This window comes from Lithobates pipiens, unplaced genomic scaffold, assembly GCF_037356315.1.
Source record: "Lithobates pipiens isolate NorthernLeopardFrog02 unplaced genomic scaffold, aLitPip1_a1.2 Scaffold_23, whole genome shotgun sequence".
Taxonomy (NCBI): Eukaryota; Metazoa; Chordata; class Amphibia; order Anura; family Ranidae; genus Lithobates; species Lithobates pipiens.
This window is the reverse complement of record NW_027507785.1, coordinates 40670785-40688016: the sequence shown is the minus strand read 5'-3', so window position 1 is coordinate 40688016 and position 17232 is coordinate 40670785. Positions and strand designations below refer to the sequence as shown.

At 45.9% G+C, this 17232-nt stretch overlaps 1 protein-coding gene across 7 annotated transcripts in view; it reads left to right on the top strand.

Moving 5' to 3' along the window:
• Window positions 1–17232, top strand: part of GDPD5 (glycerophosphodiester phosphodiesterase domain containing 5) — a 333808-nt gene that overhangs the window by 259780 nt on the left and 56796 nt on the right. For all 7 annotated transcript variants that reach the window (XM_077451455.1, XM_077451453.1, XM_077451454.1 and 4 more), the window contains 3 exons: window positions 1298–1396; window positions 3004–3097; window positions 4099–4244. In XM_077451455.1, the coding sequence (XP_077307581.1) occupies window positions 1298–1396; window positions 3004–3097; window positions 4099–4244 (339 nt within the window). The remainder of the gene's footprint in view (window positions 1–1297; window positions 1397–3003; window positions 3098–4098; window positions 4245–17232) is intronic.

Below are 17232 nucleotides of genomic sequence, written 5' to 3'. Positions count from 1 at the left end.
GCGGTAGTAAACCCGCTATTTATTTATTTTTAAACACCTACAAAGCAAAAGGAATAATGAGCTAGTATGCACCGCATACTAGCTCATTATGAAATACTTACCTTAGAACGAGGCCCCGACATCTGGCCCGATCCATGCCGAGGGAGTTGACATGCTCCCTCGGCGTTTCTTCCGGCTATCGCGGCTCTGGCGCTGTGAGTGGCCGGAGCCGCGATATCGTCACTCCCGCGCATGCGCGCGGGAGATTTCATTCCGGCCGGTCGGCCACTGCCGGATTTTCAGGCCGAGAATCCCATTGTGCGCATGCGCCGCTGCAGTCAGCGGTGCATACCGAGGGGAATATCTCCTAAACCGTACAGGTTTAGGAGATATTTTTTTTACCTACAGGTAAGACTTATTATAGGCTTTCCTGTAGGTAAAAGTTAAAAAAATTAGTTTACAACCACTTTAACACTGGGGAGACCCACTGACAGCTCAAAGAACCAAGCCTGAAAGTAACGGTTTCGGGTATCGATGCATTTGTACGAGTAACGATACTTGTGCAAATACTCGGTATCATCACCAATACTAGTATCGGTGCAACCTTAGTTCCTAGAGTTTCTAGGGAATGGTTCTGTTAATGCTACAGCATACAAAGCTATTTCATTCAATTGCACACTTCCAGTCTTGCAGTTTGGGGAATGTTATTTCTGTTCTAGCATGACTGTTCCCCTGTGTACAAAGCCAGCTCCATAAATACATGGTTGATGCTTTTGGTGTGGAGGAACTTGAGTGTCCCGTAGAGTTGGGTCTTCTTATCCAACATCAGTAACCAACCTCACAATAGTTCTTTTGTCTGAATGGGCACACATTTTCAGACACCCTCCAAAATCTTGTAGAAAGTCTTCCCAGAAGATAAGCTGTTATAACCACAAGGTCATGGCCATGATTTGTTATGAGATGTCTAACACACTCATGCAGGTGTGATAATCAGCACACTTTGGCCATCAAGTGTCATATAGTCGAATGCAACATGGATAAATTGCTTGTGATAGAAACATTTAGTTGCATTTTCTTAAAGTGGACCTTTTAGTACAAATTGAAAGAGTTTCAAATTCTTTAAATCCCATCCAAAAAAAAGGGGTCCTTCACAAGTTTGTTCCAAATGCGATGCGAATTCAGCCATGCAGTTTGGCTGAATTTGCATCACGTAGACATCGCATGTGATATACACAGCAATGCGGTGCGAATCACATGCCATGTCCGGCATCCCGCCAGTGTGAACCCAGCCTAAAAGTGTTTTTCTTCTGTTTTTCAGGCTTTCCTTGCTGCTGTTCTGATCGCTACAGTTGTAGTTATGTCGTCCATAGAACAAATGTGGGAGGAAGAATGGAACGTCCTATTCATTTCCTTCCAGGTAACTTGCTTTGTTGATTTATATTCATATCGGGGAGGGACTTTTAGGCCTCTTTCACAAGGGTGGCTAGGGGTGGTAAAACGAGTTTTACTGCCCCCTGACCGCCCACCTTTGTGTTGTGGTCGCAGAAAATTTTGCTTGGTGTGTGGAGTTTGCAGGCATGTTAAACTCGCCCACTCAGGTCTGATATGGATTGTAAGGGGGAACCCCACACCAAAAAAAATATCTGTGGAGTTCCCCCCAAAATCCATAAGATGCCACCAGGTGACAGACAGGTGGCCCCCGCCCTTCCCTATATAAGAACTCTCAGACAGAGGAGCCTGCAGTAGGCAGACGATCTCCATGTCAGCTATAGCATTTTTTTTTCTTTTTCGGGGACGGTGTGATTGACGATGGATTTACACCGAGTGACAATTCCTTTATTAAAAAATAAATAAATAAATTGTCCAACTGTTTGGTTTTTATTACTTGACACTTTTTTTTATGGTGAATGGGTAGGGGTACTACGTACCCCATACTCATTCACATGGGAGGGATCGGGACCTGGGGGCCCCTTGTTAAAGGGGGTTTCCAGATTCAGATAAGCCATCTGCCCACAGACCCCCCCCACAACCACCGGCCATGGTTATGGGGATTAGGCCCTTGTCCCTATCAAAATGTTGAGAGCATGTGGCCTGGTATGGTTTGGGGAGGGAGTGTCGCTCACTTGTCTGCCCCCCCCCCCCTTCCTGACCTCCCAGGCTACATGCTCAGATAAGGGTCTGTTATGGATTTTGAATTTTGGCATGGAGTTCTCCTTAAAATCCACATCAGACCCAAAGGGCCTGATAGAGACTGAGGGGGGACCTCAGGCCCTTTATTTTTTTTGCCGGCAATCTTTACATTCATCTGTCAGTGGGGAAGCCCGCTGACAGATTAGGACTCATCAGTTGTTAAGGACATGGGCGGCTAGCTTGCTTAACAACCAGCTATTCTTCACACAGAATTTGTTTTTCGACAGATCCGAATTCTAATCATTCCGCAAAGTTTGAATTCATTGGGAAACGAATAATCAAAGCTAATTTTTAACAGATTTCAACAAATACATCCGAATAACCAAAAATGAGTCTGAATTTGTATTTGGACCAAAACCAATTGCACATGTCTACCTTTCATCAGGGCTTGCATGCTGGTAGACAACTGTTTGGCAACCTTTTGATCTCTCTAACCTTTTTGTCTTGGCACTGTCCAGTCTTCCCAAATGACTGCCAGCATGCAAGCCTCGATGAATGAATTGTGAGCCCACAAAATGCATTGGCTATATCCTCTTACCAGTTGTCAAGATATTTAAACTGGGCTTGGTACCAACATTTGGCGCTCTCGTTGTTTCATTTACGATTATGAACTCCCGAGTTGAATTCTTTGTGCCCGAGCGCAGCAAAGGAGTATATTTTGACTAAATAACTTCCTTCCCGAAACACAGTACATCTCACCTCCCCTGCTATATCAACAGTTCTTACCGAGGTCTGTGATACCAATGAGGAGATTTCTGCTCACGTCCTGTGCCAGCTGTACATGTTACATTTATCCTACTTAAAATGTATATAATGAGTATCATTTTCTTGCAGGCAACGGCTCCATTTTTGCACATTGGGGCACTGGTTGCCATTACTATGCTGGCGTGGATCATCGCCGGCCAGTTTGCGCGGTCAGAAAGGGCCGGTGAGTATTTTATGGTCATCACTGGTTTTAGTTTAATACTCTACTAAAGTGTATGTTGCACTGAAATGCGTAGTCTGCTTATTTTTTTGGGATTCCCACCCCCAACGATTACCACCCCCCATGCCAAATTTCTGCATTATGGTATAGTAAAAAAAAAGTAAGAGTTTGGAGTTTATTCTTCGCCCCCAAACTGAGGATCCCAGATCTCTCACGAGGATGCGTCTGCACTGTACTAGAGTGTCTACTCGTTTGTGGATGTTTGGAAAGGACGATCACGATTTTTTTGTTTTTTTGTTTTTTGCTATAGGGCCCTGAAGCAGTAAGCAGATCATGCCTTTTAATGTTTTTTGAAGGAGAACTCTTTGCCCTTGTACACACGGTCAGAGATTCCGACAACCAAATCCGTCAGAGTAATTCCGACGGATTAATTCCGGAAGAGGTCCGGAAGTGATGTTGCATACACACGGTCGGACTAAGTTGTCGGAAAATCCGATTGTACATAACATGATGACGTTATTTCGTTACGACGGGACTACGTTCAGGCTATTAGCCAAAAGCTTTGGCCTAGGAATTTGATCTGAGCATGCGTGGCACTTTGTCCGTCGGAGTAGGCTACACATGATCGGAGTATGTCCGATCGGATCATTTTGTCGGAAAATTTTACCGGCAAGTTGGAACAGTCCGATGGAGACCACACACAGTCGGAATATCCGACACAACGGTCCGATAGGAAACATTCCGATGGAATCTCCGACTTTGTGTACAAGGGCTTTCACTACCTGTACAGCAGAGCTCAGAGAGGGGGAGGGAGAAGCAGCACTATGAGCCAATTGTGCATTTTGTAGAACAAGGATTATGTTAGGAGATAGCAGAGTCACAGAGAAGGGCTCTTCATTCTGCTGATAAACATTATCAACAAAATAAAAGAAATCACCATTTTTTATGTACATACAAGGTTAATATTATACATATGATTTTGCAATAATATTTATCTTTTCCAGTTTTCCAGATTTGTCTCATCCTGGCATATTTGGCTGTAGTCATTGCACTGTACCTCGTCCCCCTCACTATCTATTCCCCATGCATCATGGACCGCAAGGATCTGGGGCCAAAACCCTTGATCATTGGCCATCAAGGTGCACCAATGGTAAGAATTTTACCTAAAGAGAACCAGTCGCCTTTGAAAATGTTCGCTGTTACACTGGAGCAGGGGTCTCCAAACTTTACAAACAAAGGGCCAGTTTCAGATTTTAGGGGGACAGGCTGTTTCCAGTGGTGATAGAAATTGTCCCAGTTTAAACGGGGGATAAAAAACAATGCCCCAGGCTTGTTGGTCAGTAGGAGGAGCAATTGCAGCCTGTCATCAGTGGCAGGAATAGTGCCCTATCATGGTGTCAGTGGGAGGAATAGTGCCCCATCATTGGCATCAGTGAGAGTAATCGGGCCCCCCGTCGATGTGAGTGAGAGGAATATTGACCCATCATTGGTGTCAGTGGGCGGAATATTGGCCCATCATTGGTGTCAGTGGGCGGAATATTGGCCCATCATTGGTGTCAGTGGGCAGAATATTGGCCCATCATTGGTGTCAGTGGGCGGAATATTGATCCATCATTGGTGTCAGTGGGTGGAATATTGGCCCATCATTGGTGTCAGTGGGTGGAATATTGGCCCATCATTGATGTCAGTGGGCGGAATATTGGCCCATCATTGGTGTCAGTGGGCGGAATATTGACCCATCATTGGTGTCAGTGGGCGGAATATTGGCCCATCATTGGTGTCAGTGGGCGGAATATAGACCCATCATTGGTGTCAGTGGGCGGAATATAGACCCATCATTGGTGTCAGTGGGCGGAATATTGACCCATCATTGGTGTCAGTGGGCGGAATATTGGCCCATCATTGGTGTCAGTGGGCGGGATATTGGCCCATCATTGGTGTCAGTGGGAGGAATATTGGCCCGTCATTGGTGTCAGTGGGAGGAATATTGGCCCGTCATTGGTTTCATTGGGAGAAATAGTGCAGCCGTCAATGATATCAGTGGAAGAAATTGTGCCCCATCATTGGGAGGAATAGTGCCCCAGCCATGTTAGTTGGAGTTGGAGGAATTCTGCCTCGCTGTCGGTTGCAGAAAGTGGGAAAAGAAAAGGTGGGAGATGGTCAAAATGAAGAAAAGTGCAGAACTAAGGGGAGGGGGGGGGGGGGGGTGACGGCGGCAGTGGTGCCATCCTCTCCCACCTCTTACTGATCTCATCCCCCACCACCACTGATCTCATCCCTACCCTATCCCCCCCATCCCCTCTGTTGTAGAAGTAATGGTGGGTGGGTAGGGTTGGGATCAGTAAGAAGCAGAGGTGGTGGAGTACTTGGGATGGATTGATTGCACTGCAATTCGAATTGTCAGTCACTTGAATGCCTCCAGGGATGCCTTTCCTCATGGGTAGAGAGAGAGACCTTCCCCAACACTCGATTGGTGTCAGCTGACTTCACTTTTCAGTGTCCGCCCCGCCTCCCTACATTCTCTCTCTGGAAAAGTGGGGTGGGATGGGGCGCTTCAGACAGTCTCTCTGAGTCTCAGCCTCTTCTCAGCTTAGCGGGTGAAAGCCCCCCCTCCCCGCGGCGGAACGAACGGCCAGGCAGCGCGGCCACGGCGGCCTCCCGGGCGGTAGATGTAATTGTGGTTACTCTGCCCAAGTAATGGGAACTGAGTTACCATGAGGGGAAGAGGAATCAGATAACTCGTTACCCTCTAAAGTAACTGCGTTAAGTAACTGTTTATTTTAACTCTGTTACTTACATCACTGTTGGTCACACAAAGGCAAGTTCAACTGTCAGCTAGTTTTTAACCTAAAGGTTTATTACATTTCAGCACTTACTGTTTTAAGATGTTGAAACCATAAGAACTGTTGGAAGGTTGTCTTCATCGGTTTGGTTATTTTTGGGATTGAAATTGGCATAAAATCCAACTCTGGGCTCCATAGTCCCCTCAAGTGACCCCCCCCCCCCCCTCCTTCCCCTGGAGTCTCCCTCCGTATGTAGGATATATTTTGATATTTAATATATCTCTGATATTTATCCTGAAAGATTGAGGACATTTTGTGGTGAAAGAGGTCCTGCATTGCAATTATTGCTGTGGCTGATGGCCCCATATTGCCAGAGTTGTGCTTTAAAATTGTTCCGTGCAGCCAGCAAATAACAAAGCAGTTCAGTACAAAGTTTCCTGTTGATTGGATAAGGGAGGAGAAGCTGCTTTTCTAGTTGCAGGGAATTGAAAAGACAACTTTTGGTGCTTTATTATTATATAGAATGTTCTTTAATGAATATATTTCTTCTTTAATTGGCATTTTTATTGTCTGCCAGGGGTTCAGCTGTAACCCATAACCTGCTCTCTAGACCTCTATGCTTGCATAGAAAGAAATACTGTTCTTATGATGCAATATTTTCTACTGGTATAACTGAAAATTTGTGAAAAGCTTTGGCGCCTGTTGGCTCCATCCGAGATTTCAAGGAGTGACAGTATGCATGAAGGCTGATTTTTATTTTTTAGTTTTTTTCTGCTTTGATGTATTTCTGGATAACCTGTGGTGCTCTGGGAATCCTTTGTCATGTGTTAAATGGTTAATTGCAAAACAAAAATGGTGTACATAGGATAGCGCTATACACATTAAGTTAAAAACGGCTACATTTAAAAAAATATATAAAAATCTTATGGTTTGCCTGTAACAGAGGCTTGGGGGAGGGGGGGGGGTGTGTGTCATGGGAAATGACAGGCACCAGATTGAGAGCCATATGGTAGCTACATGTCAGCAGAGGGTGTGAGGGCTGTGTGTGGGTGGGCATGCTACTGTAACAGAATAACGCAGAGGGTCTCTGCGGTTACAGATTGCTGTATAGGGACTCAGCTGTAAATGCATGCTGGGGGGGGGGGGGGGTGCTGTTATAGATTGTATTAGAATTATAAACTTGCCTACACAAATACAATACAATTATATGGGGGGGGGGGGCACTTCCTCTAATAGACTGCTGTATGGGGGGGCATCACTGTAATATATTGCTATATAGGGGCTCAGTTGTAATAGATGTGTGTGGGGGGGGGAGGGAGAGAGACATTCAGCGGCTGCATTGAGGCCATCAATTTCCTCAAAATGCTGCTTCCGCCCCTCCCCCCCCGCAGTGCTACCAGGCTTTCCCTTCCCACCTCCCGCTGGCTGCTGCAGGGGATCTGTCAGGATGGGGAGTGGGGAAGGGGCCGGTAAGTGAGTAACTTATCAGCCCCTTCTTTGTCTTAATGAATTAAACTATGTTCGTGAATGAACAGAAAGCTCTGTAAAGAGATATTCCTGTTCATTCTGTACAGCTGAGGCTGCAGAGTAAGGGACTGATGAATCGATGTCCTTAGTTCCTTAGTTCCTTTCTCTATCTTACAAATAAGACGACGGGGTCTGGTTAGTCCCCTAATATTTGACCAAAACCAATAAAATAAAACAATAAAATTATAAGAAAATAACAAAAATAAAATAACTGACACCAGTGGCACAACTGCCAGGGTCGCAAAGGTTGCACTTGTGACTGGGCTCTGGCTTGTGGCCACCACGGCAGGAAGGTGGCCCGCTGTGGGACCATAATAAAGGATCCTAGAGGTTAAAGCGGGAGTCCGCCGGGAGTTCCGCCGTTTTTTTTTTTTTTTTTTTTTTTTTTTTTAAAGCCAGCAGCTACAAATACTGCAGCTGCTGACTTTTAAAATAGTGACACTTACCCGCCCAGCGCGCCCACGATGTCGGCACCCGAAGCCGATCTCTCGATCGTCTCTCGGGTGCTGCCGCCGCCATCTTGGGTATGGGAATCAGGAAGTGGAGCCTTTCGGCTTCATTTCCCGGTTTCCTACTGCGCATGCGCGAGTCGCGCTGCGCAATAAGGATGGTCCCCGCTGTCTCTTGGATCCGTGTGTTTCCCAGCAGGCAGCGGGGCACTTGCGGAAAGGGGCGGGCACTTGCGGAAAGGGGCGTACCTTCTGCAGAATCTACGCCGGAAGTGGGTGCAGATACCTGTACTGTACAGGTACCTGCACCCCCCCTCCCCCCTGAAAGGTGCCAATTGTGGCGCCGGAGGGGGGGAGGATTCCAATGAGTGGAAGGTCCACTTTAGGGTGGACCTCCGCTTTAAAGGACCCCGGTATCAGTGGGAAGGGCCCCAGTTGGGGGCCATTTATGATTTCTTGCCCTGGGGCCCTGAAGGTTCTAGTTACACCTCTGATGGGGGAACTTTGCCATCAAAGATCACTGTATGGGGAAGCACTGTCATAGATTACTGAATTTGGAGGGGGGGGGGGAACTCTGCTGTAATTGATACAGTGCCTTGAAAAAGTATTCACACCCCTTGAAATGTTCCACATTTCGTCATGTTACCAAAAATGTAAATTTATTTTATTGGGGTTATTTCAATATTATTGAAAAAGAAATGGAGTTTGGCATGAACAGACACAATAGTGCTTTTATTGGGGTTTTATGTGATCAACACAAAGTGGCACATAATTGTGAAGTGGAAGGAAAATGATAAATGGTTTTCAATTTATTTTTTATAAATAATGTGAATTGTGGTGTACATTTTGTATTCAGCCCCCCCCCCCAGTCAATACTTTGTAGAACATCCTTTCACCGCAATTGCAGCTGCAAGCCTTTTTTGGGGATGTCTCTACCAGCTTTGCACATCTAGAGAGGGAAATTTTTGCCCTTTCTTCTTTGCAAAATATCTCAAGCTCTGTCAGTTTGGGTGGAGAGCGTCTGTGAACAGTAATTTTTATGTCTTAACACAGATTCTCAATTGGATTTAGGTCTGGACTTTGACTGGGCTATTATAATACATGAATATGCTTTGATCTAAAACATTCCATTGTAGCTCTGGTTTAGGGCCGTTGTCCTGCTGGAATGTGAACGTCAGCCCCAATCTCAAGTCTTCTGCAGACTCTAACAGGTTTTCTTCTAAGATTGCCCTGTATTTGACTCCATCCATCTTCCCATCAACTCTGACCAGCTTCCCTGTCCCTGCTGAAGAAAAACGTCCCCACAACATGATGCTGCTTCCACCGTGTTTCACGGTGGGGATGGTGTGTTCAGGGTGATGTGCAGTGTTAGTTTTCCACCACACATAGTGTTTTGCTTTTAGGCCAAAAAGTTCAATTCTGGTCTCATCTGACCAGAGCATCTTCTTTCACGTGTTTGCTGTGTCCCCCACATGGCTTCTCACAAACTGCAAGCAGGATTTCTTATGGCTTTCTTTCAACAATATCTTTCTTCTTACCACTCTTCCATAAAGGGCAGATTTGTGGAGAGCACGACTAATAATTGTCCTGTGGACAGATTCTCCCCCCTGAACTGTGGATCTCTGCAGCTCCTCCAGAGTTACTCTGATGAATGCTCTCGTTGCCCGGCCTGTCAGTTTAGGTGGACGGCCATGTCTTGGTTGGTTTGCAGTTGTTCCATACTCTCTCCATTTTCAGATGATGGATTGAACAGAGCTCCATGAGATGTTTAATGCTTGGGATATTTTATTATAACCTAACCCTGCTTTAAACTTCTCCACAACTTTATCCCTGACCTGTCTGGTGTGTTCCTCGCCCTTCATGATGCTGTTTGTTCCCTAAGGTTCGCTAACAAACCTATGAGGGCTTCACAGAACAGCTGTATTTATACTGAGATTAAATTACACACAGATGGACTCTATTTCCAAATTAGGTGACTTCTGAAAACAATTGGTTCCACTAAGTTTTGGTTATGGGTATCCCAGTAAAGGGGTCTGACTAAAAATGCACGTCACGCTTTTCAGATATTTGTAAAAAAAAAAAAAAAAATGTAAAAAACATTTATCATTTTCCTTCCACTTCACAATTATGTGCCACTTTTTCTGTATGGGGAGACTTTGCTGTCATAGCTGTATGGGGGAGTTTGTTGTGATAAATTGCTGTATAAGGGATCTGCTTTCGGGGGGGGGGGGGGGGGGCGGCTCTGCTGTAATGGAAATTTCTGCAAGGGGGAGACTCTGCTGTCATGGTCTACTGTATGATAGCTTGCCATATGGGGGGGGGGGGGGGGGGGTTTCTGCTGTCTTAGATTACTGTATGGGGGAACTTTGCTTAAATTGTATGGGGGGACTCTTCTGTAATGCATGTTTTTAGGGCTATGGAAATTAAAGATTAATTCCTCGATTAATCCATTAATATTTTTGATCGCTCAAAATTCTTCGGGGCCTTCAGGGAGTTCTGTTGGAGATCCGGTGACGTCAGGGACATCAACGTCACTGGACTCCTCCTCCCTTCCCCAAGTGCCTCCGTCTGCTAACGAAGGGAAGGGGGGAGGAGTCCGGTGACGTTGAAGTTCTGATTGAACGTAACTCGTACGGGGGGAGGAGCTACGCATGACGTCACCCACTGCTGCCCTATGGAACTAACACGATTGTCGGCTTTACATGCTGTGTTTTTATCATCTTTATGTGAGTAGTTTGTGTTTGAACACTAAAATTTAATCTTATGCTTAAGCAATGAGCACTTAGATCTTTTCTTTCTACCCATGACCTGGCGTCCTTGCTGAGATCTAAGGAGACGTGAGAGAAGTTTATGGTCTGTGTTAACCCTTTTGATACCCGCTTGCATGACCACCTGTTTGCACAGGGGTCCATGCCATAAGGTGAGAGTGATTAGTTAGACCGGAGGTGGAGGGATTGTCACACTACTGTGGGGAAAAAAATGACTTATGTCAGTGCTACAGCTTGAATCTAAAACGTATTTGTGTGAACTGTGAAGTTAAGTCATGGATTGTGGAAACGAACTAGTGTCAGGTGATTGTATATAGTGTATACCACATTTACCACTGACTAATGCAGAGTTGCAATGCAAGGAGTTGAGCTAAAAGTAGTTGGATCTGTATGTGCGTTATAATTGAAATTAGTTGATCGAGTTAAAAAAAATCAATTTAATCGAACACGAAAATTTTAATCCGTAACAACCTTAGGTTTTTTATATGAGGACTCTGCTGTAACAATGTGACTTGAAGGGCACAGTGCTGATGAGCTGATGTTTGGCGGCTCTTATAAACTGTAAACGTTTCCTGGCTTTGTATGTTCTATACCGAGCAGACGTTTAGACAAGTCGGTGCCTCGCAGTCCATGGTGGGTAAATACACTCCGGCATATATACGCAGATGTCTGTCTTTGCTGATTGGCTTTGTGTTGAATGATTGCGGCTCGGGGGGGGGGGGGGGGGGGGTCGCAGAAGGTGAGTAACATTCTCATTAGAGCCATTGCTGGTTTGCAGACACATCGGCGGATTCGTCCTCCGGCACATAAAGCTGATTACACCTCAATTTTGTCAGCCTTGAAGGAGTGAGAATAGACACTAATGGCTGTGGATAGCGATTTTCTGAAGAGGAGAGACGGCGTTTCCAAACTGTAAGAGCACATCTGAGAGTCCATTATATAATGACTGACGCTCTCTAGGCCTGTACGTGTCCAGGGTGCTGAGCGGGACTGGATGGATGCCTCGCTGCCCATTGTCACTTTCTGCTTCATTAGGGATGTTGAATTCAATATGTAAAAACAACCCTTCATTATAGAAATGTGTCCTTCCTGAAAAGTTTTTCTGAAGCTTTTCTGCATGCATTGCTGCATGCTAGCTGCAAGTGGGAATCAAGCGTTCGGTGCCAACACATGCTCTTTAAGGCAATAGGTAGGAAGGAGGTACATACCTAGGTGGGCAGATAGGAGGATAGAGCTCAAGGATGGGTATCATCAGAGTGGTAAAATTGTAGGCATAGTAAGCAAAGACTATGGGCACAAGGCAAGCGGGTAAGGGGCTAGTTATAAAGGGCTCAATAGCTTTTATTTTTATTTAAAAAAAAAAACAAATCATGTAAGATTTTTCTAGAGAAATGTTAAAATCCCAAGTCTTGAATATAAACTTTAGGAGAATATATTTTCTGGTGTAGTTTGACATTGGTGACCAGAGGGAAAAGGACCCCGTATATTGGACAGTGGGGAAGGGGGACCCTTTACATGGGTGGCCAGGGGAGAAGAGTGAGCTTGCATTGGTGAACAGTGGGGAAGGACCCCCGGAAGAGAGTGGAGACGAGATCCCTTCTATTGCTGCTCAGTGGAAAAAGCCCATATGTATTGGCGGTCAGTGGAGAAACACCCCATAACATTAGTGGTCAAGGCAGAAGGGCCCAGTTGCATTAGCAGTCATTGAAAAAGGGTGAGCTTAAGTTAAGTGGAGAAGGGGACCCCTTCCATTGCTGGTCGGTGGAGAAGGGGACCCCTTCCATTGCTGGTCGGTGGAGAAGGGGACCCCTTCCATTGCTGGTCGGTGGGGAAGGGGACCCCTTCCATTGCTGGTCGGTGGAGAAGGGGACCCCTTCCATTGCTGGTCGGTGGAGAAGGGGACCCCTTCCATTGCTGGTCGGTGGAGAAGGGGACCCCTTCCATTGCTGGTCGGTGGGGAAGGGGACCCCTTCCATTGCTGGTCGGTGGGGAAGGGGACCCCTTCCATTGCTGGTCGGTGGGGAAGGGGACCCCTTCCATTGCTGGTCGGTGGGGAAGGGGACCCCTTCCATTGCTGGTCGGTGGGGAAGGGGACCCCTTCCATTGCTGGTCGGTGGGGAAGGGGACCCCTTCCATTGCTGGTCGGTGGGGAGGGGGGGCCCTTCCATTGCTGGTCGGTGGGGAGGGGGGGCCCTTCCATTGCTGGTCGGTGGGGAGGGGGGGCCCCTTCCATTGCCGGTCGGTGGGGAGGGGGGGCCCCTTCCATTGCCGGTCGGTGGGGAGGGGGGGCCCCTTCCATTGCCGGTCGGTGGGGAGGGGGGGCCCCTTCCATTGCCGGTCGGTGGGGAGGGGGGGCCCCTTCCATTGCCGGTCGGTGGGGAGGGGGGGCCCCTTCCATTGCCGGTCGGTGGGGAGGGGGGGCCCCTTCCATTGCCGGTCGGTGGGGAGGGGGGGGCCCCTTCCATTGCCGGTCGGTGGGGAGGGGGGGGCCCCTTCCATTGCCGGTCGGTGGGGAGGGGGGGGCCCGGTTACTTGGTGATCCATGTTTGCCTTGTATATATTGAAACAGTAGAAGGGTTGCTTTACATTGGCAGTGAGGACAGAATGGCCCACTTTCATTGGAGTTCCGTGAAGTACCACTTTACATTGGCAGTCAATGGAGTGCCTTTTTGCATTGGGGATCACTGCAGAAGGATCACCTCTACACTGGCGTTGAGTACAAGGAGGAAGATTGTCCCTTGTGAGAAAACAACCAAAAATTCCCAGCTCACTTACCAGTAAGCCTGCAACATACCATATTGTCCTGTCAGTTCACGTTAAAACTAAGGTGTTTAGTTTGCACACATTTGCAAATACATGCAGGTACATTTGCACATACAGCTGCAGTGGCCACGTCATGGCAACCCAGTGTACTGCAAACCTAACTCTATAATTTTTAGACTCCTGAGTTGGAGCACATTTATAATGTTTGATAGATTAGAGACAGGTATACCTGGAAGGAGCTCACCCCTCCTTAAATGTACAGGGATGTACTGTACAGCCAGCAATCGAACAATGGCAGCAAAGGTTTCCAGTGCATCCAATTACCAACAGTATAAAACAAATGACAATCACCCGACCTATTACTGGCATTTGCAACAAGGAGCACATAGAAGGGGAGACAGTCTCTGTATTTGCGGACGATACTAAGCTAAGCAACTTCCCTGCAGGATGTGGAAACCTTGCAAGAAGATCTGAACAAATGAATGGGGTGGGCAACTACATGGCAAATGAGGTTTAATGTAGAAAAGAATGCATTTGGGTAGTAAAAATATGAATGCAATCTATACACTGGGGGGAGAACCTTTGGGGTAATCTAGGATGGAAAAGGACCTGGGGGTCCTTGTAGATGATAGGCTCAGCAATGGCATGCGATGGCTTCGTTAGCAGCAGCTTGGCAACAGAATATTGGCATGCATTAAAAAGGGGATCAACTCCAGAGATAAAACGATAATTCTCCCGCTCTACAAGACTCTGGTCCGGCCGCACCTGGAGTATGCTGTCCAGTTCTGGGCACCAGTCCTCAGGAAGGATGTACTGGAAATGGAGTGAGTACAGAGAAGGGCAACAAAGCTAATAAAGGGTCTGGAGGATGTAAGTTATGAGGAAAGGTTGCGAGCGCTGAACTTATTCTCTCTGGAGAAGAGACGCTTGAGAAGGGATATGATTTCAATATACAAATTCTGTACTGGTGACCCTACAATAGGGATAAAACTTTTTTGCGGAAGGAAGTTTAACAAGACTCGTGGCCACTCATTAAAATTAGAAGAAAATAGGTTTAACCTTAAACTACGTAGAGGGTTCTTTACTGTAAGAGTGGCAAGGATGTGGAATTCCCTTCCACAGGCGGTGGTCTCAGCGGGGGCATCGATAGTTTCAAGAAGCTATTAGATAAGCACCTGAACGACCACAACATACAGGGATATACAATGTAATACTGACATATAATCACACACATAGGTTAGACGTGATGGACTTGTGTCTTTTTTTTTTTTTTTTTCAACCTTTAGGTTACTATGTAACTATTTCAAAGTTATAGGTAGGACCGCAGTACACTGAGGTGCCCTGACATGTCCTCTGCCGCCTACTCATGTATTTGCAAATGTGTGCAAACTAAACCTCTTGGTTTTAATGTGAATTGTTGCAGGGTAATTTTGGTTTGTTGCAGGCTGGCTGGTAAGTGAGCTAGGATTTTTTTTTTTCCTTGCGTCACCCTTCCATGTGCTGTTGGTAATTTGCCCTTCCTGGCAAACTCACAAGAGTGCATAATGTCATAAGCCTGGGCTTTTTTTGTTTGTTTTGTTTTTCTTGACAAGAAACAGGAAGTGGGCTGTATGAGGGATTTACTGGAAGAAGAAAAAAGTTTTACTATCCAAAGTTAAAACAACAAGGGCAGAAGATTTAATAGCTGGAACAGTGAAAAAATGACTGAAGGTCCACTTTAATCTATCAATTATTATATTCTGTGCTCCAACTCGGGAGACTCTCAAAATTTTAAACTTAAGACTCTGCAGATAATACTGGGGTGCCGTGGCTTCTGCAACTTACGTATTTGCAAATGTGTGCAAGTGAAAAGCCTTGGTTTTAGGCCTCATGCACACTGGAGGTTTTTTGAAGTTTTTACAGCAGCTGTTTTTGGCTGCAGATGTTTTTTTTTTTTTACAGTCATCAAACTCGCCGTCATGTTATCCTATGTGTATATGAAATATATAGGCTGTTATCAGCAGTTTTGGGCAGTGGCGTTTTTTTAGCAGTAAAAAAAGAGTGGGTTCTGAGAGACGTTTTTCAGCTGTAAAAATGCTCTAAAGTTGATAAACGTCGATAAACGCTCAGAAACGTCGCTCGCCAGCTTTTTTTAATGTTTGCTCCATTGAAAAAAAATGAAAATATTCTTCAACAAAAAAAGCTAAAACGCTAATGTGGAAAAACACTATTGCAAAAACAAAGTGGAGGGCCACCCTAAAATAAATGCCATTAATATTCTTAAAAAAAATATATATAATTTTTTTAACTTGCCTGAAACCGCTATTGCTAGGCAGTCTTCCTAATCTGCCTCTTCCTATTCCGCGGCGCTTCCTCCTCTTCAGCGAGCGGCCCCGTTGCCTTCTGGGACATGTGTGTGTAAGTTATAAAAAAGTCAGTAGCTTTGCAGTGAGTTTTTCAATGTTATTTTAACATCCAGTGTGTGTGTGTGACCTTAAAGCTGTTGTATAGTCTATTTTTAATCTTGTACCTACAGGTAAGCATATAATAAGGCTTACCTGTAGGTTAAAAAAAAAATCTCCTAAACCAATACGGTATATTCCCCATGCAATGAGCCGCTGACTGCAGCGGTGCATGCACTCAGGGGGATTCTCAGCTGAAAGCCCGGCAGATTCCGGACCTTGCCGGAAAGAAGTCTCCCGCGCGCGTGCGTGGGAGTGACGACATTGCGGCTCCAGCCACTCAGTGCTGGAGCCGCAATACCCGGAAGACACGCTGAGGCAACATGTCATCTCCCTCGGCGTGGACCAGGTGAGTTACCGACGCCTCGTTCTAAGGTGAGTATTTCATAATGAGCTCATTATGCCTTTTGCCTTACAGGGGTATTAAAAAAAAAAAAGTGTCAGTGGGTATACAACCACTTTAATGTGAACTTACTGGGTAAATTCGGTTTGTTGCAGATTGGCTGGTAAGTGAGCCGGGATTTTTTTTTCTTCCATGTGTTCCTTGCTGCAAATGCTAGTTATAGGTTGGGTTGGTTGTCATTTGTAAGTTTATCTTACACTGGGAATCAGTAGCAGGAATGCCCCTTCAACTGCAGCTAAAAAGTTCATAGATGTCGGTGGTGGTTACTTAGCTGAGAGTCAAGAGGAGGGACTACACTGATTCCATGTTGCTGGCTCTACTGAGTGACAAGAGTGCCCAAGTTATACAGGTGGGAAAAAGACTCTGCTATTGCTCTAGAATATTTGTGGGGGAATGCTAGCTTTCCACGGAATCCTGATGGAGAAAGGCTTTTATAAGCTATATATGAAGCGGAGTCACCTGAAATATGCAGATGCAGGTCTCTGGAGCCCTCTACTGGTGATAATGACTAACTGTAGCTTGTCATGCTGAAGTCCTAAAATAATCACTAACCACTGGCTATTTTTGGTATTTGCAGGGAAAGGCTGTATGAGTTACGACTGACAGCACACCATGTGCAGATATCACAAAAACGTTAACTTTATCAATAGCGATGGTTGCATGCATAGTCCACTCACTCTATTTTACAATCCAGTAAAATTAAAGTAAAAAAACAAAAAAATCTGATGGTAAAGAGGGAGTGCTCCAGGGGGAGAGGGAGTTATCTATCTACCTCACAAACCTCTCAGGGCTCACAATTCTTCCCGGCGATGGAGGCTGAAGCAGGTCCTCCTTCCCAAGAGGGGACATTCCTCCCCTCGTTCAAAGGAAGATTCAGAGGAAGAGGAGGAAGGTGTGGAAGGTGCGCCCTCTAAATACAAATTGTCTTTAGAGCAAGTAGATGGCCTGTTAAAGGCAGTCTGTTCAGCTGCGGAGAGACGGAATACGTGAAAAAAGTAGTTTTT